This window comes from Oryctolagus cuniculus, chromosome 16 (genome assembly GCF_964237555.1).
Source record: "Oryctolagus cuniculus chromosome 16, mOryCun1.1, whole genome shotgun sequence".
NCBI classification, from domain to species: Eukaryota; Metazoa; Chordata; class Mammalia; order Lagomorpha; family Leporidae; genus Oryctolagus; species Oryctolagus cuniculus.
In genome coordinates, this window is record NC_091447.1 from 7,108,424 (window position 1) to 7,133,495 (window position 25,072).

The following is a 25,072-nucleotide window of genomic DNA, read 5'->3' on the forward strand; positions in this document are numbered from 1 at the left end:
TCGTGGGCGACATGGATGGAACTCCTGGCTCCTGGCTTAGGCCTGGGCCAGTCCTGGCTGTGGCAGATACATCAAGAGTGACCAGCAGATGGGAGATCTCTCTCCCAACCACTCTTCCTGTCACTCTACCTTTTGAACAAATAAATCAATCTTAAAGTAAACAAGCACTGAAATGTATTAGCTTTGTGACCTGTTGATTATTTGAGCCCACTTTTTCTCTGTAACAGGATAATAACCACATGTTCTCCCTTATATGTGGAGCTCAAAAAAAAAAAAAAACTCAATCTGCACATAGAATGCTGATTACTTAAGCAGTGGGAAAGATACAGGGAGCTCTGATTAAGAAAAACAAGAGCAGGGGCCGGTGCCATGGCTCACTTGGTTAATCCTCTGCCTGCGGTGCCAGCATCCCATATGGGTGCCGGGTTCTAGTCCCGGTTGCTCCTCTTCCAGTACAGCTCTCTGCTGTGGCCCAGGAGGGCAGTGGAGGATGGCCCAGGTACTTGGGCATCTGTACCCGCATGGGAGACCAGGAAGAAACACCTGGCTCCTGGCTTCCGATCGGCGCAGCACCAGCCGTAGTGACCATTTGGGGAGTGAACCAAAGGAAGGAAGACCTTTCTCTCTCTCTGTCTCTCTCTCTCACTGTCTATAATTTTACCTGTCAAATAAATAAATAAATAAATAAGAAAAACAAGAGGGGAAGCTGAGTGTGGTTCACAAATGACAATAAATATACTAATAGAAGATGTTAATAATACGGGAAGCTGGGTGTGGTGTGTGGGAGAACTGTACTACCTTGCAATTTTGTTTTGCAAATGTAAAACTATTCTGAAATAAAATATCAATTTCAAAATAAAAGGATTAAACAGGAGAGTCAGCGTCCCTCCTCATCCCTCAGCATACTCAGTAATCTGTGTCTTCTTTTTTTGTTAAGATTTATTTTATTTATTTGAAAGACAAAGTTACAGAGACTTCCCAAATGGCCCAAATGGCCAGAGCTGAGCTGATCTGAAACCAGGAGCCAGGAGCTTCTTCCAGGTCTCTTATGTGAGTGCCCAAGTCCTTGGGCCCCCTTCCACTGCTTTCCCAGGGAGGTGCATCAGCAGGGCGGTGGATTGGAACTAGCTCGAACCAGCACCCATATGGGATGCAGGCTGGAGCTTTAACCCACTGCACCACAGCACTGGCTCCTGTGTCTTCCTTCTGAGTAGATGACATGACTCAGGAATTTGCTGAGTCCACATTTTTTGGAGACTTTGTGAATTTCCTCTTGAACAATCCACATCTTAAATGTCCACAAGCTCTTCTGGGCATTAGATTCAAAATATATCCAGAATCTGACCTGATCCTACTACTTCAGTTTTGACAATAATGGTCTAATCCAGAGACCTTCATATTGGAATAGGCACCAGTAAGAAACCCAAACGCAAAGCAGGAGTGTGGCACAGTGGTTAGATGCCAGTGAAGCTACCTATGTTCCACGTTGGAGTACCTGGGTTCAAGTCCTGGCTCCACTCTCACTATGAGCCTTCTGCTAATGAGGACCAAGGAAGGCAGCAGGTGATGGTTCAAGGAGCTGAGTTCCCCCTGCCCCTATATCAGAGACCCAGATCTAAATAGTGGCTCCTGGCTTTGGCCTGGCCCACCTACTACTAGGCATTGTAGGCGTTTGGGAAGTAAATTAGTCGGTGGTCTCTCTCTCTCTCTCTTTCTCTCAAATAAAAAATCCTAGAAGTCATTCAACACAGTGATAGCTTCCAAGGAATACATTTCTAGATGGTGAACTCCTATATATGTGTGTGTATATATATTATCCTGAATATATATATATATTCTATAATACATATTCTATAATATGCATATTATTTTTACAAAAGAAAGGTGTGGCCAGATACATCAATATAACCTGGGATGTGAAAGCTTCCAAGGCACAAAGCAAAGGGACATAACTAATCATTGGTTTGAGAAGACTTCTGTAAAGATTAACACATGTATTTCATTTTTTTAAAGGATTTACTTTATTTGTAAGACAGAGTTGGGGTCAGGTGTGTGAAGAGAGGTATTCCATTCACTGGTTCACTCTCCAAATGGCCACAACAACCAGGGCTGAACCAGGCCAAAGTCAAGGGCCAGGAGCTTCATCTGGGTCGCCCCCGTAGGCAACAGGGTCTCAAGAATTTGGCCCTATTCTTCTGCTTTTACACCTGGAGCTCCATCCCCACTAGGATATCCCCTCCATAAAGGAAATGACTATGATGTGTTGTCACTGTTTAGCAACTGGAAGAGGGGTGTGGGGGAGGTGCTTACTTCCTGTGTATTCAATGACTGCCTGCAACTTTGTAGGATTGTTCTGGGTATTAAGTGATATAACATTGTGTTATTAATATAAAGTACCAGGCCCACTACCTAGCAATATAATAAACATTTATTCATTAATAGCCGGCGCTGCGGCTCACTTGGCTAATCCTCCGCCTGCGGCACCGGCACCCCAGGTTCTAGTCCCGGTTGGGGCACTGGATTCTGTCCTGGTTGTCCCTCTTCCAGTCCAGCTCTCTGCTGTGGCCCGGGAGTGCAGTGGAGGATGACCCAAGTGCTTGGGCCCTGCACCCGCATGGAAGACCAGGAGGAAGCACTTGGCTCCTGGCTTCGGATAGGCGCGGCGCACCATCCGTAGCGGCCATTTGGGGGGTGAACCAACGGAAAGGAAGACCTTTCTCTCTCTCTCTCTCTCTCTCTCTCACTGGCTAACTCTGCCTGTCAAAAAATATTAATTCAATAACAATAGGAATGTTTAAACCGCATTACCTATATACCAGTCACTTCCCTAAGTTTTAGTCACTTAAGCTTTATCAAAATCCAATGAGGTGCATGTTATTATTATTATTCTCATTTCATAGATGAGAAAGCTAGTGATAGAGGATCAGACTGCCTCAGGTCTCAGTTAATGAGTGGCAGTTTAGGAGTAGAACTCAGGCAACCTGGTTCTAGAATCTTTGCTATCCTTGCTCCTTAACACTCTGCCTATTGTTTTTCCAATGGCTATCAATGGCAGCTGACTTGGAGTTGTTGAGTCACCAGTACCACTCACTTCAGTATCACCATTTCTGGATTATGAAATTTAAACAAAGCCCATTTGGTTTTTACCCACACTACTTCAGCTTGCTCAGAAACTGGGAAATTAAAATGCAATGGCAATGACAAGGACAATTTAGTTCATCAATTTTGGAATTCACTTCATAATCATCTTCGCACTTAGCACATCACTAATGTGATGATGTACTGATTCTATGACGATGAAAAAGTAAATAGTCTTGGACAGCGCCGTGGCTCAACAGGTTAATCCTCCACCTTGTGGCGCCGGCACACCGGGTTCTAGTCCCAGTCAGGGCACCGGATTCTGTCCCGGTTGCCCCTCTTCCAGGCCAGCTCTCTGCTATGGCCCGGGAGTGCAGTGGAGGATGGCCCAAGTCCTTGGGCCCTGCACCCACATGGGAGACCAGGAAAAGCACCTGGCTCCTGGCTTCGAATCAGCGCGATGCACCGGCCGCAGAGCGCCGGCCACAGTGGCCATTGGAGGGTGAACCAAAGGCAAAAGGAAGACCTTTCTCTCTGTCTTTCTCTCTCACTGTCCACTCTGCCTGTCAAAAAATAAAAAATAAAAATAAATAAAGAAGTAAATAGTCGTGATCATACCTGCTTGAAAGAAAGGTGTTCTGGCATTTAGTATGGTATTAGCATAAGATAGCTGGTCTTAAATATGAGTGGAAAAAATTATTGAAGAAATGAAGTTTGTGACTTTAGAATGATCTGAGTTTAGTTGATGATTCCTTTAGGATTGGTATGATAAATTAAATCACAAGCGTATTTATTGATAAAATAAAAGAGGATGGAATACCACTCAGTCTGGCTTTCTGTGGTCTAAAATTTCCATGCTCAAATATTTTTGTGCTACTGTTCCATATACATCTAGTAGGAAATATCATCTAAAATCCCCCTTTTGAACAAATTACTTGGGATAAAACCTTGCCTACCTAGATCATATTTATTGAATATTGTTCCTATATAGTTCTAAAGGCCACCCCATACATAAGGTTTTTCTTCTTGTACTCATTTGAAATACCACAAGCCTCCACATCAGCTTCTGTCTAGATTTCTTTGAGTTGGTGTATTCCCCCATTAAAACATATCTCCTTAATTCCACCACTTTCAAATAATTTTTCATTTAATTTATGCACAAAACTATTAAACTATTGTTTATTAGCAAGTCTAAGATTTCCTTGTTTAATAACTCAGTGCCAATCCTTTGATCACAGTCTTCGTTTTTGCTTCAAAAGTACCTTTAAAAAATTAATTCATTTACTCTGATTTATTTGGGAATCAGAGACACAGAAAGGAAAGAGAGAGAGGGAGGGGGAGAGGAGGAGACAGAAATCGCTTCCACCTGCTGATCAACTCCTGACATGCTTGTAAGAGCTGGGACCTGGCCTGGCTGAAGCCTGGGGCTCAGAATCATCTGCTCCCTCCCAGAGTGGCACTGGCAGGAAGGTGGATCCTAAGCAGAACCAGGACTAGAATCCAGGAACTCCCATACAGGATGCAGGTGTCCCAGGGGGTGTCTGCACTACGGCACCGGTCCCTGAAATGTGTTTTTTGTACCTTTTCTATGTACAGAATCTAAGGACAGCAAAGTCGAGGCTCTGACTTTAAGACTGCACCTGCCAATGGTTAAGAATAAGCTCCATCTAGGAGGGCATCCCCTTCACACTGGGGTTTTGGAGCAGAATCACCAAGCTCCTCCCCTGCCTCCACATTTCAGAGGCAGGAGATGGGCCTATCATGGAAATATCTCATAGGGAAATGGTGCCCATGTTTTCTAGCAGGAATTACCAGGGAGAAGCAATAAGTCCCAGTCTTTGACCAGTTCTCGCTGTTGTTGCCATCTGGGAAGTGCACTAGTAGATGGAAGAGCTAGCTCTCTCTCTCTCTCTCTCTCTCTCTCGCTCTCTCTCTGTCTTTCAATAAATAAATAAGTTTCTAAAAATTTCAATTATATAGCTAACTGTATGCAACTATGTACACTTACGGAATCACCATGCAAGAGTAGATACAGTCTGTTACCCACACCCTGGGAGCTTCATGTTTGCTTCTCTCAATTAATTCTTCCTGGGTTAAATGTTCCCTTTAAAATCCCTACTTGCATTTTTATGTTTTGCACAGCTTACATGTACAAAGGAAACTGGTGCACCATTTTGTAATGCAACACATGCACCCAACAAGATACTTTTAAGATTCAATTTTATTTCCTGTTTGCTTTTAAAGGCATCAAAGGACTCTGCAAACAGTGCTGTGCTACCTTTGCTTGGGTGTGTTGACAATGATGACCAATTACTTTCTCATTCCAGAGGAAGAGAATAAAATATAAAGAACACATGCAACTTCAAATATTCCTCTGTTTTTAAATGTACAGATGAATATGGAATTAAAATTTTTAAGAATAAACTCTTTTAAACTAATATGTGTCTGTCCTCTAAATAAAAAAAAATGATGCTTTATATCCACAAACCAAACAAACAACAGAAACAACAAGGAAGAACCTAGCAGTGATTTTAAATGCATGTGTAAACAAAATTTCAAGTATGCAACATTCCTATAGTGTGTCTTCAACACTCATATAGTTAACATAAAAATGTATATATTTTTATTATATCATTTTATTGAAAGTAGTGGAAAGAAAGTGACACCCTAAGTAGAAGGAGCCAGAGGATTATTTTGCAGTATTTTGAGATGACATTTGTATTTTGGAACTGTCAAAAACTTTCAGTTTAATAAATCATGCCAATTAATCTATTTTAGACTCAGTAATCTAAAAGGCTCAAGAAATTTGGTACTAAAATTCTTTCTTTTCCTTGTGCATTTCTACATATCACAAACCTTTACGTTTGTATTTTACACCATTATTTGCATGTAGAATTTTAAAATACACTATGATATCGAAGGTTGACACAGTTAACTGCTTAATTTACTTTTTTCCTACCAGCTTTCCATTACAAGTCACAAGTCTTTGAACTTCTGATTAGGCTCTACAGCCTGAAGGTCCTGAGTGTTTTTCCAGAAGCTTTTCAATTTTTTTTTTTTTTTTTAATGCCTGCCTCCTTCACTGGAATCTGTTTAAAATTTTCTAATGGGAAGCATACTTTAAATGGCCTTGATTCCTCATTTCTATTGTTGTTTTATTTTATTGCTCTTCTCTTACTAAGAGCACTTGAAATTGACATACTTTTGAAGTTTTGTATTTATGATACTAAGTTGGTTGTTTCTTGTTATAATGGACACTCATAGATTAAGCAAATTTGCAGATTTCCCAAACTTGTAATACAGTGACAACGTTTTCAGCAGTGCCCCTTATTGCTTAAAAATGAGGGATATTGTCAACGGGTTTATTTTAAAAAGAGAAAGATATGACTTTGCAATAAAATACAAAAAGTTTGCTAGATAGGCTGTATTTTATCCTTAATCCTGCTTGACTTGGGAGTCTCCTCTTGCATTTTTACACAAGGAAATGATGTCAGTAGCTGGCATCTTATTTTAAAAGACAACACTGTGACACAGAAAATCAGTAACTTACTCTGGCTTCTCTATGTACTACAGCTTGTTTTAATAAATTAGCACTCCCTGTAGTCTCAGAAGAGGTGTATGTTTAGAGTGCTCTCTAATATTGCTATATAGAAAGCTCATGACACTTGCCCATGCAACTCCTGTTTTCCTTCATCCTTGCTGGGGAAGGATATGCGGTCACGCACACTCCTACACACACAGCTTGGCGAGTCACCCTGATCTCAGGTCTCTCCTTTCCATCCCTCATCTATTTTTTATTATTATTCCAGCTTTCTTCATCTTCCTTCCTTCCTCCCCACCCACTCATCCAACCGCCCACTGCAGTCCTAAGTTCTGTTGTTCAATACTTTTCCGAAATGAGTACTTCCCTTCGAGATCCTTTGGCCAGCCTGGTTCCTCCAGAGACCACTGATGCCACTTGGCTCCGCAATCACTCTCAACCCCTGCTTTCCCCTGCAGAGGTTCAGACCCTTCCAACAAGGAAACTTTTCTTTTTATTGTGGAAACTGCAGTCAAGAATCCCCAAAATCAAATTCAGTGAGCTGTGCCCTAAGAAGTCTTTGTCCACGATAACAAATTTTTGCAAAACTGCAATAGCTTTTAAGTGCATATGGCCAATACCTAGCTGACTGCATGTTCATTTGTAATGCAGAAGTACAGCCAAGACATGGAATCCAGCTGACTGTGGCAGCCCACATTACCCAGATTCCCACACCTTTCACAGCTTTGCTGAATGACCCTTGACTATCGGGATGTGAAGGTTGATGCTACACATAAGTGTGTGCAGCCTCTACCAAGCAGGTTCACATAAGAACTAGGTAAGGTGGTACGTTAGAAGGCCAATGCTATAGCCGTGCATTTTTTTAAAACTAGAAGCAAGAGGTGAGGAGAATATAATTCCAATGATTCCACACTTTTTTTGAAAAATGTCTTCTGATTACTCTTAAATTTCAAAGTCAACATACATAATTAGTCTCTATATGTTCTGAACTGGACTACTTGGTTCACTTACCTGTTCAGTCAATAAATATTTACTGGATACCTACCGTGCACCAAACGCAGTTCAGTATAAATGACTAAAAAGGCTTTCTTACCATGAGCCATGCGATGGAACCAGTAGTAGCCAAAGTCAACTCCTAAGAAGGTCAAGTACCAAGTCCATGGGGAATCCCAAGGCAAATTGAAGAGCCTGTAGTTCTCCCAGACATAAATGTAACTGGTTACTTCGATGCTCCTGAAAAACAGTCTGGAAAAGAAAATTCAGAAGCAAGGATTACACCACATTTCATACATAAGATTGTGCTATGGTGTTGTAGACAGCACCTAAATACTAACACACTCACCCAGGGACGTGAAACCTTTCCTCCTTCCACTTTCTGCCGCATCACATTTTAGAGACCTGCTTCCCTGATTGGCAGGGTGTTTCCTTCTGTTTCACAGGCAGCACTAATACTAGTTGTGTGTCCGCTCAACTCTGAGGAATTCAGGAGGCTCTTTTTCCCTTGTCTCTTGAAATACTCCTCATGAAATACTCTGCACCAGCACTGTGGTGTAACAGGTTAAACCACTGCCTGCATGCAATCCAGCATCCCACGGGAGAGTCCTGGTTTCTAAGCTTCTAACCCAGCTCCCTACTGATGAACATGGGAAAGCAGCAGATGATGGCCCCAAGTACCTGGGCCCCTCAGGTGGGATACTTGGGTGGCTTCAGCCAGGCCCCACCCTAGTCATTGTGACCATTTGTGGAGTGAAACAGAGGATGGAAGCCCCTTTTCTTCTCTCTCTCTCTTTCTCTGTCTGTCTCTCTCTCTCTCCTTCTGTCTGTATCACTTTGCCTTTCAAATAAATAAATAAATAAATATTTTAAAAAACACTCTGCATGGAACCCATACAACAGAAGCTAACATAATCATGACCCCCCCTCCTCCTCTTCCTTCTTTTCCTCCTTCTTCCTCTCTCTTATATATGCACACACACCCATTCAATGTTTTGTGGATAGAGAACTTTAGAAAACATGTTGGAATCTCATAGAATTTCAATATTTCTGGCAAGCAACAAAAGCTAGAACATCCCAGATGTTAGGGGAGAATATTTCTCTGGACACATGCTATACAATCCTAGTTTTAGTAACCAATTATTTTTGAAACCTAGATACTAGAATGCTATCAAGCTTCTGCAAATTCTTATTTCAATTATTTTCAAAATCATGATACTATACTACAATTTTATAAAAACTGCAGTTTTTTTTCTTTTAACATTTCTGTGGTCACATTTAAGATCAGATTAAGGATAATTATTTATCTTAACACTTTGATAAAAGAATGAATTGAATTTTCCTTCCATATTTATATTAAAATGTAAAATGAATTGGTCATTTTGCCTAATAATGCTTGATTGATAATCCTTCAACAAGCTAGGGACTCAAAGTTCTGAGAAAATTCTTAAATATTCAAATTCCAGATGCAATTTGAAGAAGCAGCTCAGATTGTTATATTAATAAAATTTGTTTTAATACTAAATGTAGCATTTTATGGTCAGTTCCTGTGAAATAGATATTTCTAGATATTTTAGAGAATCTTGTCTTTAACTTTATTCCTGAATTTAATTCTTATATGACTATACTTCTGACCAGGTAACTTTAAAATAAGCTCTGATATTTTGAGTGCTTTAAGTTATTATTTAATGTATAAAATAAACAGCAGGCTGTTTCACAACTGTACTAAATACATGATTCACAGAATTGTCTAACGCTTGTAGTTCTGAGCAGGACTAAACAGCACATTATTTAAGATTTGCTTTCCACTTTAAACTTGTGTGCCTGAAATTAGCAAATGGTTGATCTAAAGGAGCCGCCCAGGCTGGATCCCTCCCACAGTCCTGGCCTGAACCCTGCTGTACACACTCCAGCATCTCCTGCTGACGCTGCCCTGCACCTGCTTGCAGGGCTTGTGCAGGGACTGGTTCCTAGTCCAGTCCTGAGGGCAGACTCCACAGGGTGTGGCCTCCTACACCAGACAAGGCATGGGCAGAGCTGGAATAAGATCTAGTGGATGTCCACACACCTGCCCTCATGGGGCAGGACAGGCCATGGGCCGGGGCTCTAAGGAATAATTGGATATTTAAAACCTGCCTTCCAAGTTGCTATCCAGGTGGGGAGGTAGAACAAAGTTCATTTGAGGCCGGCGCTGCGGCTCAATAGGCTAATCCTCCACCTGCGGCGCCGGCACCCTGGGTTCTAGTCCCGGTCGGGGCACCGGATTCTGTCCCGGTTGCCCCTCTTCCAGGCCAGCCCTCTGCTATGGTCCAGGAGTGCAGTGGAGGATGGCCCAACTGCTTGGGCCCTGAACCTGCATGGGAGACCAGGAGAAGCCCCTGGCTCCTGCCTTCGGATCAGCGCAATGCGCCGGCTGCAGCAGCCATTGGAGGGTGAACCAACGGCAAAAGGAAGACCTTTCTCTCTGTCTCTCTCTCGCTCACTGTCCACTCTGCCTGTCAAAAAATAAAAAAAAAAGTCCATTTGAAAGTTTCTTAGCTTGGTTGGTGACTTTTGTATGTTTCTCAACCTGCCAACACTGACATTTGGATGAAATCTTCCTTGTAGGGGTTGTCCTGTGCAGACACTTCCTCAGACTGTGAAATCTTCAAGTCATCCTCTATTGCCTACATAAAACTCAAGTGTTGGGTAAAGAAACAAAAGGAAGGAAATCAACACCAGATGGGTCGATCTCATCTGAAACAGGATGTCTTAGCCTTGACACTGTTGGCATTTGAGGCCAGGTGATTCTCTGCCCTGAATTCCTGTCCTGTGAATCACAGACTATACAGCAGCATCCTTGTGCTCTGGGTTCAATAGCACTTCGTTCTCACACAAGCTATGGCAACCAAAATGTCCCTAGCAAAATTGTCCCTACCTGACAACTGCCTAAAAATAACAAATCTATTTTTTAAAATGTAAAACTTATAAAATATAACAACATACTGCCATCCTTGAAAGTGTCTTTGTAAGCTTTATTATGCGATGTCCAAGTAGAGACATCCATGAATTCATTCAATCATTCAGTGTGGAGCTCCAGGGTCAGGAAAAGACACCAAGGACATGTTGCTGGACAGGGCAGCGGGAAATCACCACGCTGGCAAAAGTTCCATCCCCGACCCCGCCCCCCCCCCATCAACGTGTAGTCAATTTGCTGTCTTCCTTGTCAGTTTCAGTAACAATAGAAACAGGCATGAAGATGCAAAGACCTCAATAAAACAAAGCAGGGTCCTGAAAAGCTCCCATTCGTAAAACACAGAGAACCTGCCTGCAATGGAAATCCGTTTTTATTTCCTGTACAGGTGCCAGGTCTGGAGCAGACATCCAATTTATGACTCTGTCAACTGACTTATTAGGGTGGACACAAATCGAGCTGAAATATGCCTGACATACTACAGTCAGGGGATGTGTGTGTGTGTGTTTCACACTTTGGCATGAAGTTAAATTTTCCACAAGGAGACACAGCTCACCAGTGGGATCCAGCAGGGAAATCTTTATCGGGCTCTGCAAAGCCCTTGAAGGCAGGAAAGCGCACCTACTTTTTCCAAAATGCTCCCACCAGACATGCAGTCATAAACCAGAACTCCTCCTTGCAGCAGGTGACTTTGTACCCAACAACTCAAACCTCAACTTTCCAAAACCCCACTGGGAGGAGACTTATCCCCTGTGTATATGCACACTCAGCCAGCGAGCTTTATCACAGATTAACAAATATCAAGGGCTTGCACAAAGTTCACCAAAAGTGCATATTGCGCAAAAATTATGTGTGGATTTCAAATATTTTTGCACCCAAGTACTTTCATCTTTTCATCCCATTTCCCCCTGAACTTTTTGAAGTCCTCTCATGCTAGTTCCCCTTCACTCATTAAGTGTGCATAAACTAAGCAAACAGCCTAAATATAAAAGGACACTAGAATCCTCTCATCAGCAGCTTGTGGGCTTGCACACTTTCCTTCCACTGGCCTGTTTGCTTCACAAATCCCCCAAAGAGTGATTCTGTCTTGGGCCTGAAGGATATCTTTTGGCAAAGGAAAGGCAGCTTATTTTTCTAACTAGTAACACAATGTGTTATGTGTTGTCTGTGACATGTTCTCTCTCTCATTGGAAAGTAATTCATAAATACACAGTTGTTTTAAAATTGAATATTTTTTAAAGACAATTCTATAGTAATGATGACATTAAAAAGTAATCAATAAAATGTTTATTTGGAGATTGAGGATCACAGGTATTTAGTTTTCAAAGTCATCTCAACTGAATTTACCCATCAGTTAAAGTAGAAATGTGACACTGGATGTGTCAGTCTTTCAGGATCTCACTTTAGAAACTGAATTTAAGATATGAGAGGACTAGGAAAAATGGACACTCAAGTGAATTGTCTTTCAAATACAAGTTCCAGCCATCACGAGCATGGGTGATATTGCTGCAAATGGTTACAATTTCAAAGCAACTTTCAAAGTAATGAAAGTTAGTGAACAGCCTTAAAGCTTTAGCTGTGTGTGCTTGCAGATTTGGTCAGATTGTGCAAAGTGGAATTTTGTTTACCCCAATAATACAAGAAATGTATCAGTATTTAAATGAAATAAATATAAGCATCCTTAAAATTCCAGAAAGTTGTAAATATATTGGAAATCTATGAAAAGAAATAAATACGTGTGTATATGTAATTTCTCTGAAAAATTTTGTCATTTATTTATTTCAGAATCCCTCAAACTGACTCAGGAACTTGCACTGCTCTGTGTAATGCTTCTGCCCCTTTTGCTCCATCTAGTGGAATACTGACTTTTGCTACTAATCATACAAGAGATGACATAGTCTTTACCTTCTGTAAGCAAGTGGCATCTGCTATGGTACTTTTAATTATGACAAGATATGTATAAGCCATTAATGCAACTTCATTTCTTTTAACAGTGAACTTAAAACTGTAAATTTTATAGTGTATAATAGATTTGGAAGAAATGTGTTTCCTTTACTCTTTATAAGAAAAGTATTCTCTGCTGAATAAGCACACAAATCCAGGCTAATAAAGAATGAAACTTGCACTCATTAAAGGAGATCATTCTAAGGACACTTTATGAAGTTTTGCAATTAATAACAAAGTATTTATAAGGTACCATAAGTAAAAATTAAGAGGAAAGGAGGCATTCTCCTTAGCAATATAATTAACAAACCAATAGGATTTAAACATTTAAAAAAATTTAAAGTTATTCTCTCAGTTGATAAAACATGATACAGAAATTATAAAGTGTTATGATGACGATTTAAATTTGCTGATCTCTGATTTTGCATAGCGAATAACTGCTTGTTAAGGTCGTCATCCAAAATGCCATGTACTCAGTTTTCTGTGGACACGTCCAGGGCAGCTCTGTCTCAGAGACTGTAGCCTCCATGAAAATCCACAACACGATGTTCTTTATTCTCCTGCCTCACCCCAAGGAGTCAAAAACATTTCAGAAAAGCGCAATTTCCTCCCCTTTAATTTTTTTTGTATTTCATAAGTTGAAACTTTCTTGTTCATAAATGGAAAATTCCATGGCAGCCACAGTCTGTACAAGCGTCCCTATGTATGGCTCTACACAGTAGAGCCAACGACACACCGAAAACTGGCCGAGGTGCACAGGTATTAAGAGTGTGGTGTCCCAAACCTATTTGAAAATTCACCTACTTAAATTATCCCTCCAACCTATTCAATTTGATTTATCATCTGCTGTTTCAACAGAATAAATGAACCCATTAAAAACAAACACACTGTAGATATTTATTTCGAGACTACAACTTCTCTGGGGAGCCTGCAATTCATGGACGCAGAGACACTGGGAGGAAGTAGCAAATTGAAGTCCCGGCATTCTAATGAAGGATTGGAAACTGAGTTCTGCTTAAACAAGCTGCGGGGGAGGGGAAATGAAAGATGTGATTATTTTTTCACTCGTTAACATGTAAGTCAGTAGCCGAATTTTTCACAAGTTTTAAGTGTGCATTTTTTAAGCAGATTTGGAAAATATGTTGTTACATCAAATTTATTGTTGTATGGTCACATAGGCAAGCAACTGATAGAAAAATGGATTATATGCCTATGAGGCACAATGGCTAACAATATGCCAGAGAAATATCTGTTTATAATGACAGGATTAGCTTCTGAGTTACCAGGCTGCCTACTGGATTTCAGAAGAGCGAAACAGATGCAGGCCTGCCCAGAACGTAGTTCTCAGGACAGATGAACTTTTATTACAGCTTATGGTCTGTTCCACAGACTTGTAAACAAGACATAATTTTATCCGTGATTAACATGTTCCCTTCTATGAAGATTTGAAAGCTGCAGCCTCATTCTTTTCTACCAATACAGTCATCACCCTACTAATCTTTAAAATATTTCAAATTTTACGCAATCGTAAGATTGTGATCCTCAAATAAGTGTTGTTTTCCCTCAAAGTCTGCTACTGTATTTGCATGACATGAATGGCAAAGTGGAAAAACATGTTCTCTTTGTTTTCCATTCCTTCTTTTGTCAGAGGCCATATGCCCATTTGGAATTATTAGCCAAATCATAATTCTGTGCAACCAGATTAACAAACAGTATACCGCTATTTTTCTTGCAGTCACGTATTTTAAGGACGTGGCAAGTCCTGTTACCAGTGTAGAAAATGGAATGAGTCCCTGGGAGAGGATATGACCAATGCCGTGTTAATCTACCCCTCAGCTAATCATTTGACCAGGGATTCCCCTTCATGCTGTGGCTTTAGCTGAAATGTTATTTTTAAGAACTGATGTCAAATTCCCCTTCTTGTTCTTTTGCTGAAAGTTTTTTCGGTTTTCTTTATACATTTGGTTTGCTTTTTTTTTTCTTCTTGATAGTAACAAATAAAATATTTTAAAATTTTATTTTTGGATAGTTTGCCTTCCTGGCATCTTTTAGCTCAAAGGCTACAGAGAGTGAAATCCTTTGTAAAAACTTCTTAAAAATTACCAATATTTCTTAATTTAGAATTTTTCTCCACACTTTCCATGAAAAAAAAAAAAAAAGAATACTTTGCTGTCTTCATTCAGAATGCCACTACAGAAACATATTCTCCAAAATCAAGTTCATAACCTTTTACCTTTCTCTTAAGGGGCATCCAAGTTAACAATTATGTTAGTTTAAGCAGTGTTATGAGTAGTGGGTGAAGGAAAAGAACTGGCTGTTCTTTTTTGAAAGTCTGATATGTTATGCTCAGTCTCTCTCTCTCTCTCTCTCTCCCCTTCTCCCTCTCTCTCCTTTTGAGATGCACCTTTTTGCAAAAAAAATTTGATTTATATTTTCCTATGATAACTGTGTCCTTTTTGAGGTCACCCTGCTACTGTACTGAGAATGCATCTTATATTTCTGATACTTACCATGTTTGGTTAAGAGAATCTCACTTATAGCAAAAGAAAAACGTGAAAACAAAGCTGAATCATCCACTCCAAGTGCTGTCTCCGTGACTGTGACATGCATTGCAACTCAGTAAAATCAGTGATGCACCCACAATTGCACCCACTGGGCACTTCTCAGTCATCAAGTGATTTTAACAGTTTATCGGCTGTCTGATTTCTATAATCCTATACACTTAACATTCTCAAAATGAGCTCCGGCAACCAACTGAGTATTTTTCAATAACCATTTTACATCCAAGTCCCTTTATCCCTCGAGTACGCTGAATGTATTCATCATCTCCGTTCCAGAGAGACACGTAGTAGAGGAAGTCGTCTATACTTTTAAATTCTTACTTAAGACAATCTGGGAATTCGTTGCAAGTAGCTTGAGACGTTACGCTCCTCAGAGTGAGACTGCAATATGTAAACCTACAAGCATTTATAAAGAGTCCTTAGCATTGCTATTACTACCACGACTATATACCTAATAACCTACGTGACTCCTAGGAACACTATTGAAAAAACTTTGCTTTTAGGTTTTTGCTTTGTATCTAAGTCATGTTAAGTGATTGTATGAAATTATTTCACCTTTTCTCAGATATCTGTAAGCTTTGATTGCATTTTTTTTTCATCTACCTTGGTTTCTGCCTGGGCGGTTCATACAGACATTCCAAAGCAATGAGCACTGGTCAGAAGTAAAGCTCTTAAAACAGAAAAAGACGCAATGGGTGGGCAACTGGAATGAGAACATTCCTCAGCTCAAAGCATAGACTTCTCCTGGAATTTCTTTCGCCCTCTGCCTCTGTGGTAAATCCTAATGTACTGAAGATTCCGTCTAGTCACTGGTCTCCCTTTTTCGTGCATTTATTATTTGCTCAAAAAAAAAAAAAAAGGCAGATCATTTGCTGATTACAATTGTTTGGCTGCATCTTCATGCAATTTCATCACTTTCATGACAGTAAAAGACCATAATATTTTTGTGAACATTTTCCCATGCACCAGGCATTGCTCCTGCTAAAACCAGGAGAGCACAACCCTTGCTCTCAAGTTGCGAGCAGTCTAGGAGGAAAGGCTAGGAGGGAGGCAGGAAAGTATCACATGGTGATTCCCTGTCTGGGGCAAGCATGGGATCCCATGGGAGTGTAAGTGACGTGGTGTCTAACATAGGATTGGAAAACAGAGAGGCTCGATTTAAGAATATGATGTCAGTGCCGGCATTGTGGCATAGCAGGTAAAGCCACCACCTGCAGTACCAGCATCCCACATGGGCACCAGTTCAAGTCCTGGCTGCTCCACTTCCGGTCCAGCTCTCTGCTGTGGCCTGGGAAAGCAGTAGAAGATGGCCCAAGTCCTTGGGCCCTGCACCCACATGGAAGACCTGGAAGAAGCTCCTAGCTCCTGACTTCAGATTGGCATAGCTCAGGCCTTTGTGGCCAGTGGGGAATGAACCAGCAGATGGAAAACCTCTCTCTCTCTCTCTCTCTCTCTCTCTCTGTGTGTGTGTGTGTGTGTCTCTTTCTGCCTCTCCTTCCTTCTCTGTGTAACTCTGACTTTCAAATAAATAAATAAATCTTAAAAAAAAAGAATATGATGTCTATGTTCAGATCTAGTGAGTGGTCAGAGTGGCCCACTTGGAAAGGTCTCCAGCACCTGGGACAGGTGGGTAATGGTGGGTAGAAACCCCTTGTGGAACAAAGGGATAGCAGGTGGGAGGCCAGAAGTGTGAACAGAGAGACAAAGTCCTCTGTATCCAGGAAAGGAACTTGTACCTTATCCTCAGGGCAATATAGACCCAGTGAAAAGTTTCTATCAGATTCCTGTGATGCAAATGTGTGGCTGTGTTTGGGACAGTACTGGAGACAGGGGGTAGTACTAAAGACAGATGAGATATTATTAGAGACAGATGGCAGAACCGAGACCCACATGAGATAAAACTAGGGATGATGTTAATACTAACTAATACTCCAGACAGATGGAGTAGTACTAGACAGGACACAGTTAGGAGACCATTGCAGTAATCTGGAGATTTGTGTGACTGGAACAGTGATTTTACATGTGAATTTGATCGATGCAAAATTCAGTCTCCAGTAGACCACTAGATCACAACTCTGGGACAAGCCTGTGGTAGGGCAGGTGAGGTACTTACTTGGGCACAAGGTTTGAGGGGGGTGCCATAAACTCAGTGAGCAAGTGAAATAATAGGGTGACTTTTTTGTGAATGAATACAAGAGATCAACAAACCAAATATACAGTTTAAATAATGACAAGAACATGTATAAATTAAGTAATTCCCTATCCAGCAGGTTGCAGGGTATTCACTCAACATTTCTAGCCATCAAACTCACCCTGGAAGCCGGGAGAGCACACCTGCTGACATGGATGTTAAAGCATCATCCAGACCACCTGGTAGCTTCCCTTTGTGAATCCAGCTGACAATCAGTTCGAGCAGCATCAAGGAAATGAAAATCGGAGTTGCCTGGAAAGAGATGTTGCAATGATTAGTATGAAGTTATTCCACATTTCCTGCGCAGTCTTTCCAGAATCGGGAGGCACAATGTCAGAGGTGCAGCAGGAGAGTGTGTGCACATATCCATCAAGTTCATTCCCTACCCAACAGACTTTTAAAAAAGTCCAGCTCTTTTGGACACACACCAAATGTGCCCAAATTCTATTGCCAATTTGAAAATAAAATGGTTGTGACCATGGTAAGTTATGCCAAGAAAATGGATTAGGAAAGATATATTTTAAGTGAAACACAAAAAATACATATACAATAAGCTAATTCTTCAGAAGTCTTTTATCTACACTTCATGAAGCTTGCTCTAGGAATATACAAAATTCCAGCCTTTTAATTATGTGCTTATTTACTTTTCTTTTTTTAACTATCTTTTTTTTTTACCTATTTTAAGAGTTAGAGTTATAAATATATAGAGAGACAGCGAGAGATAAAGAGAGATTTTTCATCTGCTGGTTCACTCCCCAAATGCCAGACGTTTATGCTAAAATCATCAGAACTACTTCTAATGATGATGTTGAAAGAGTAGGGACAATTTTTTACTGAGAATTCTGATGACAAGGTCATTTTACATATTTAAAACACCATTCAAGTTTTATTCATTCAATTCTGATTAAGTATTCTTCAGGCTCCACTACTGATGTCTCAGACTTGGATTGGGTTTGGTGTTGTAATATAAATCGTAATGATTTATGAAGACACGAGCACCACACTTTTTCACTGAAGACTTGCTCAAAAGTATGTGGGTTTTCCTCATTTTGGAGTTTTGGTTTGGAGTTTTCTAAACAGAACTCCCAAGAACTGATTACGTGATGTCATTTTTGTTTTCTATTTCTGGCCTGCACTAGTCAAGTGTTGTAGGAGCAACTTTGACAGGGTGGAGAATTTCAGTGTTCAAGTTCTAATTCTGGATATTTCCACTTCCAAGCCCAGCCAGGAAGCAGCAGTGAAAAATACCCCTGCATACTTGAGAGTTTCAGAGAAAACTTGGTGCAAGTTCAACCTCGGGAAGGGAGAGCTGGACTCGTCGGGCAGCGCGTCTTACAGCCTGCAGAGCAGCGCCACCAAGTTAACGAGGACACAGTGCACAGGCTGAGCGCTCCAGAATGCCACTGCCACAGTCTACTGACGGCCTCTCCCGCCTGTTCCTCACTGAGCTCCCACCAGCCCGCTTTTCAATGCCACAGTGTCCCAGGAAACTTTCAAAAGCTTGTCATATCCTAGAGTGATTCATAAAGGAGGGCGTTTATACATAAAGACAGCTGTGCCTATGGCTTGCAAATCCAGCCCCATCGAACTGAACGTTAGAATTCCATCGTTTCAAGAATGAGAGCGAACAAATCCGCAGGCTATGTGGCCCTGGTTTTTACAGAGAAAGGAGCCAGAATAGCTTCTCTCTCTCTCTTCCCCACGGGCTCACCTGTTTTACGTAATCCGGCACCTCTTCTAGGGTCTGAAATGTTGTCTCATTGGGCTGTACCATGTAAAACATCACACGGAAGCCCTGGGAGATGGAGCCGGCCTGGGGAGCTCCTGGGTTCCTCATCTCTGCCCTCGGGAGACGCCCAGCTGGAGACTATTTGAGATTCCGTGGTGGAAGCCAGTGGCTGAACAACCAGGACGAGTTGTGCAGCAGAGAACAAGCCCTTTGTCTGCGGACAGCGAGAAACAAAGCTTACAGAGAGGGCGGCCAACGGCAGAGACAGCAAACACAGGGACCGAGGTCCCGTCCAGAGTCCAGCGGGCTCCCTCGCTCACACCCAGGTCGCAGGTGCACAGCGCTGCGCCACCAACTAAGGAAAAGGAAGAGAGCAGGAAAGCCACTGCCGTGCCTTGGAAAGCGAAAGGAAACCAGACGCTGAAAACGCAGGTGAAAGTTCACGCTGAAACACTGGGCCAACATTCCAGAGTCAAATCACAGGAGGAGAGTTCCTTCTCCCTTCGAAAAGTTCATTCGCTCAACGAAAATTATTGAAGTGCACTAGGAAGCAGAGAAAGTGATTGATTAACGACAGACCTGTGAATCCAGTGTAGGTTGAATTCAAAGCACCTACACTTATTAGTATATAATCTGCAGGTGCAAATGTATATATGATTCGTATATAATACCCGTATATAATATTGCTTAAGAATAACATCTCAGAGCTTGCCTGATTTTTCATTGAAGATAGAACAGCACCAACATTTCTGTTTGTTTTGATTCAAGGAAGCAATTTTGATTACATTAAAGATAACTTGTTGGCTGTAAGAAAAAAGAAAAACAAAGTGCACTGGGTTTAAGTTCACAGTCTTTTCATTGAATTGCATTTCCTATAGGGACAAGGTGCCTGCATCTGAGTATTAGCTTGAAAGACAGTGAGCAGTGAGCATTGAACTGGTTATTTATTGCTTGTGTAGTTCTGATTCTGAATCATAACTTCTGAGTGTCTGTTGACCGATTTAGAGGCGTTTGGTGGATGACATAATCTACCTTGTTTACTGGAAGGCTGGCCAGTGACACCCTATTCTTATCACCAGAATGAAGAAGCTGCTGAACTGTTGCTGTGAGACCTTATCTTTGTTTTCCAGAAAGAGCTGAAGTGATTGCACTTTTTAGGTCAACTATAAGGCACCACAGGACCCAGTGAGTTTCACCAGTGAATGAACAGAGCTGTCAAGAATAGCCCTGGATTTGACCCAGAATAATTGTGTTAATCCTGCTTCTACCTCATCTTTTAAGCATGTTTACATGAACTTACTGAATTTTTTAAAGATTTATTTATTTATTTGAAAGGCAGAGTTACAGAGAGGCAGAGGCAGAGAGAAAGAGGGAGAGAGGTCTTCCATCCGCCGGTTCACTCTCCACATGGCCACAACAGGCAGAGCTGAGCTGATCTAAAGCCAGGAACCAGGAGCTTCTTCCAGTCTCCCATGTGGACGCAGGGGCCCAAGGACTCAGGCCATCCTCTGCTGCTTTCCCAGGCCATAGCAGAGAGCTGGATGGGAAGTGGAGCAGCCAGACACATGGGATGCCGGCACTGCAGGTGGCAACTTTCCCTGCTATGCCACAGTGCCAGCCCCAAATTTACTTAAATTAGTAATACATGGTTGTTTTAGGAAAAAAAAAAAAGGAAACTAGTTAGGCATCAAGTAAATGACTAGTGAGAAAAGCTATTAACATTGTAAGTGCAGTCAGTTCTGCCTTCATGTGGCATATGTGTTCCTAAAAACCAGAAGACTTCGCAAAACTGTGCAGTAGGAACCATAGGACTTAGGAAAAAATGGGATTAGGGTACAGTAACCAAAAAGTTCATAATTGCTCACAAGGAAAACAGAGATAGAGCCAAATAAATATGGTACATGCTTCCACATGCTACATGGTTGGAAATGCATTAAGGGGCTGGTGCTGTGGCATAGCGGGTTAAGCCGCCACCTGCAGTGCTGACATCCCACATGGGCACCAGTTTGAGTCCTGGCTACTCCACTTCTGATCCAGATCTCTGCTATGGCCTGGGAAAGCAGTAGATGTCCCAAGTCCTCGGGCCCCTGTGCCCACATGAGAGACCTGGAAGAAGCTCTTGGCTCCTGGCTTTGGATTGGCCCAGCTCTGGCTGTTGTGGCCAGTTGAGGAGTGAACCAGTGGATGAAAGATCTCTCTCTCTCTCTCTCTCTTTCTCTCTTTCTCTCTTTCTCTTTCTCCCTCTCTTTCTCTGCCTCACCTTCTCTCTGTGTGTAACTCTTTCAAATAAATAAATAAATTTTTTAAAAATGCATTAATACTGGAGTAAGTATAGCATTTTACCTTGAAAAAGGCCTGGAATGTGTTTGTGGAAAGAATTTGGAAGATTTGCAGATTGTGAGTGAGTGTGGAGTGGTGGGAGGAGAGTTATGTAAAATTAGACAGAAAGTAGTAAGGAACTCATATACAGATACAATGATGTAATCACTCCTAATGCATAATTGAAATGAGAATGCTGGGAGAGGTAAAATGTGTGTGTGTGTGTGTGTGTGTTTGCATGCACTTCGTGTGTTTCTAAGATGCCTTTGGATGTCTTTCTATCCACGTGTCCCTCAGATCTTTGCCCAAAGCTTGCTAGCAATGGAAACTTGCCATAGAGTTTTGTCTTCTATGTACTTTACAGGGTACAAGGTGGAGAGGGCCTGAGCTGGGAGAGCCCAGTAGCATGCAGAACCTGAGGGAAGTGCTCACCCCCAGTGCTCGCATTTGCAATTAAGTGCGTACTGAAAGACATCAGATTTCTGCATTGAAATGACAGTTTAAAGAATCTTACTAGGAGTCTCTGGTAAATACTGATATTTGTGATCTAGAAAGAGAAAGCACACCGTTATTTGTTACTGTAAAAAACTGTCAGCCACAGCAGGGAATTGCAGTATTGAGGAAGCAGCTAATGAAAAATGAAGGGTCTTCTAATGGTAGATAAGGTGCTGCCACTACTCCAGGGGCTGGGCTCAGAAACATGCTTGTAGACAGAAAAAGGAGAGAAAAATCGGCCCACCAAGTGTCTTAGCAGAGGCAATTCCCTGCACAACAGCCTGAGCAGGTGCCGGGCAGAAGCTGCTGCTGTCACCACAGATTCCACCCACATTGCGTGATCCTGCCAATGACACACCCAGAGATCCAGAGAAACTCTTTCTTCAACCATGACTGCCCTGGCCCACTCCTGACAGTGCTTCACACCAGGTCATCTGGGAAAAAAAAGAAAAGAAGTGACTACTCAGTTCCTAGGGCAGGCTTAGATACAGCAGTTAAGACTGATTTAGATGCCCACATCTTAGATCAGTGCCACATTCAAATCCTGGCTTTGTTCCTAATTCCAGCTTTCTGCTAATATGTACCCTGGGAGGCAACAGCTGATGGCTCAAGTAGCTAGGTCCTTTCCACCCACACGGGAGACCTGGATTGAGTTCCAAGCTTTTGGCTTCAGCCTAGCCCAGCTCTGGCCATTGAAGGCAGCTGGGGGAATGGACCAGCAACTGGGAGTCTTCCAGTCTGTTGGTCTCTCTTTCTATATTTGTCTCTCAAATTCTCATAATAATGATAATGATGATGATAATCATGATGATTCAAAAAGAACCATGGATCGGGCAACTAAGTGTGAATCAGATGATGAAAGCCAAGATATCTCTGAGGACCACAGGGCAGAAGGATCTTCGGTAATTACAGTCAACGTTAGCATCCCCAATGCACAGAATACTTTGTCTCGACACTTATGAAGCTATAAATCATTTAAAACTCTTTTCTGGAAGATGCTCATTGTGAGGAAGTGGGAGTAAAGGGGACTCAGAAATTGGAGTTGTGCATTTTCTTTGGTATCAAATATTTCAGATTCAAATTAAGCCTGGGTTGACTCTGACTTTTTTCTTTTTTCCTAAGTCATCCATTTCTGCTTCCCAGCTAATTGAAGGATGGTGTGTGTCTTAGAAATTAAGTGACTTTAGTGTGAAATCTGGGTAGACTATCTTGAAGACAAAATCCTCCATCAACCTCAGGTCTCAATCTTCCTTTGCTTTAGGGAATTTTTCCACCGCTCTAGTTTTGTCTATCACTTCCGTTCCATTTCTATTCCCTTACCTTTCCTCACACATGGGATGTATCTGTGTGTCAGAGCTCATTTGTCTTCCACATCATCACACTCGCATCGTCTCCATTTTCATCTCTCTTTTTGCCCTTATCTTCTCTGATATCCCCAAGCCTACCTTTGGGCACATTTTTCTCCACAGATTGCAATCTTCCTTCTAATTCTGCTTCAGATTCTCCAATGATATTATTTGCTGTCTTAAATCCTTGCCTTAACTCTTGTGGTTCGTGGTTCCCCTTTTTTGTTGATTTCTTTCCTTGGCACTTCATTTGTCCTCAAATATATTTCCTAGGTAACTCTGTTGAGTGTATGAAGCAGTTAACCCTACAAGGATCTTAGCTTCCCAGGGGGCAACTCTGCAAAGCATATTCTTCATCTATTTTTGTCAAGCACTTCCTTCTCCCAAATGCTCAGCATTTTTTTAGCCAGGATTGGGTGTGGTTCTTTCATGTCCCTTCTACCACCCAAGAAAAACAGACAGAAATATTCCTGGGACTTCTGCTATTTGAGGCACTGTGAAGCTCAGGGCTGTTCAGGGTCATCTCTTCTCATTGCTCTAAGGTGGGCAGGTGGAGGAGGGAGTGGGACTCTGAGCACTTGAGCCTGTGCCTGCACCTTCTAAGTGAGGCGTGGCCACTGAGGGAGCGGGGCTCTTCCTTCCTTGGTTTGGTCCTCGTTGGCCTCTGTTCCAGGCATAGAAAAAGGCTGTTTTAAATCTTCTTCCTGTAGTTTTTTTGTTTCCAAGGGCAGCTGTGAGAGCACCCAGTCAGAGCCCTGGCTGTTGCTTTGGAATCATTTGATAAATGGAACAAAAGAATCTTGTCTGGAAGAAAGCTTTCAGGACCAGGGGCTTGCAATTTTTGCAAGACCTCCTGTAACGACTCCCTGCTCCACAAATGATCCCAACCCCTCTGCTGCCACTGGCCCTGATGGGCAAAACGACTCTGAGCAGCATAGTTCCAGATCAGCTCTAGTTCTCACCGTCAGTCCTGACCGCACACAGATCACAGCAACCGTGCTCTACAGAAGAAGAAAATTGCTTGTATGAAACTAGGCTGGCATGGGTGAGTGGCGCAGCGATGAGATCCCTGCTTGCGATGTCCACACCCTATGCTGCAGTACCTGGTATCTGTCCCAGCTCCTCTGCTTCTGGTCCAGGTTACTTCTAATCTGCATCTTGTGAGACAGCAGGTGATGGCTCAGGTGTTTGGGTCCCTGCCACCCATGTGGGAGACTCAGATTGTGCTCCAGTCTCCTGGCTTCCATCCAGCTCAGCAGCCACTTGGGGGAGTGAACCAGTGGATAGAAGATCTCTGTCCATCTGTTCTCTGTTTTTCTGTGCTTGTCTCTCTGCCTTTCATATAAAATGAAAATTATATTTAAAATAATTAAAAAGAAACTGGATTGAAGAAACAGCTCATTGAGTGGTCATTTTACTCCTAAGAGTTACAAATAACAGAGAGTTGAAGTGTGTGGGAAATCTAGAGAAGGAAACCTGATCATTTCCTTGGAGCTGCTCTGTCTTAAGTCTTCACTTCTACAAATTACAGGATATTTGGTTTGCCAGGTTTCAGTCTAGAACTGACTCAGTTTTTTTCCCCTTGTCTGTATGTTCTTCTCCTTGGTCATTAGAATCTGTTTCGAGGGATTAGACTGGACATGTGCTCTGACATCACCATCTTATAAGATTGGCTGATATTTCTGAGATATAAAAACAATGTATGCTTTTCATAAAAATATATAAAAATGAAGAGGATATTAAGAAAGAGTAATTCATCACAAACTCACCAATTTGACTACCGTCTCATTAGTCTTTTGGTGAATGTCTGCAGTTTCAGGTCTTTTTCGGGAATGCTGTTTTGCACAGATGAGTTTACACTCTCTGTGCCATCTGAGGTCCAGCTCTTTCAAAATTTGAAAGCCACGTGAAGAAATTGCAAA

General features: G+C 41.8%; 1 protein-coding gene across 1 annotated transcript in view; it reads right to left on the reverse strand.

The window, feature by feature from the left end:
* AGMO (alkylglycerol monooxygenase) overlaps positions 1 to 19,418 on the reverse strand; it is a 360,464-nt gene extending 341,046 nt beyond the window's left edge. Inside the window, exons 1-3 of the mRNA XM_002720858.5 lie at positions 18,973 to 19,418; positions 17,383 to 17,513; positions 7,713 to 7,864 (exon numbers count right to left, since the gene is read on the reverse strand). Coding sequence (XP_002720904.1) covers positions 7,713 to 7,864; positions 17,383 to 17,513; positions 18,973 to 19,098 — 409 coding nt within the window. The 5' untranslated portion in view covers positions 19,099 to 19,418. The remainder of the gene's footprint in view (positions 1 to 7,712; positions 7,865 to 17,382; positions 17,514 to 18,972) is intronic.
* Between the last annotated feature and the right edge of the window lie 5,654 nt (positions 19,419 to 25,072).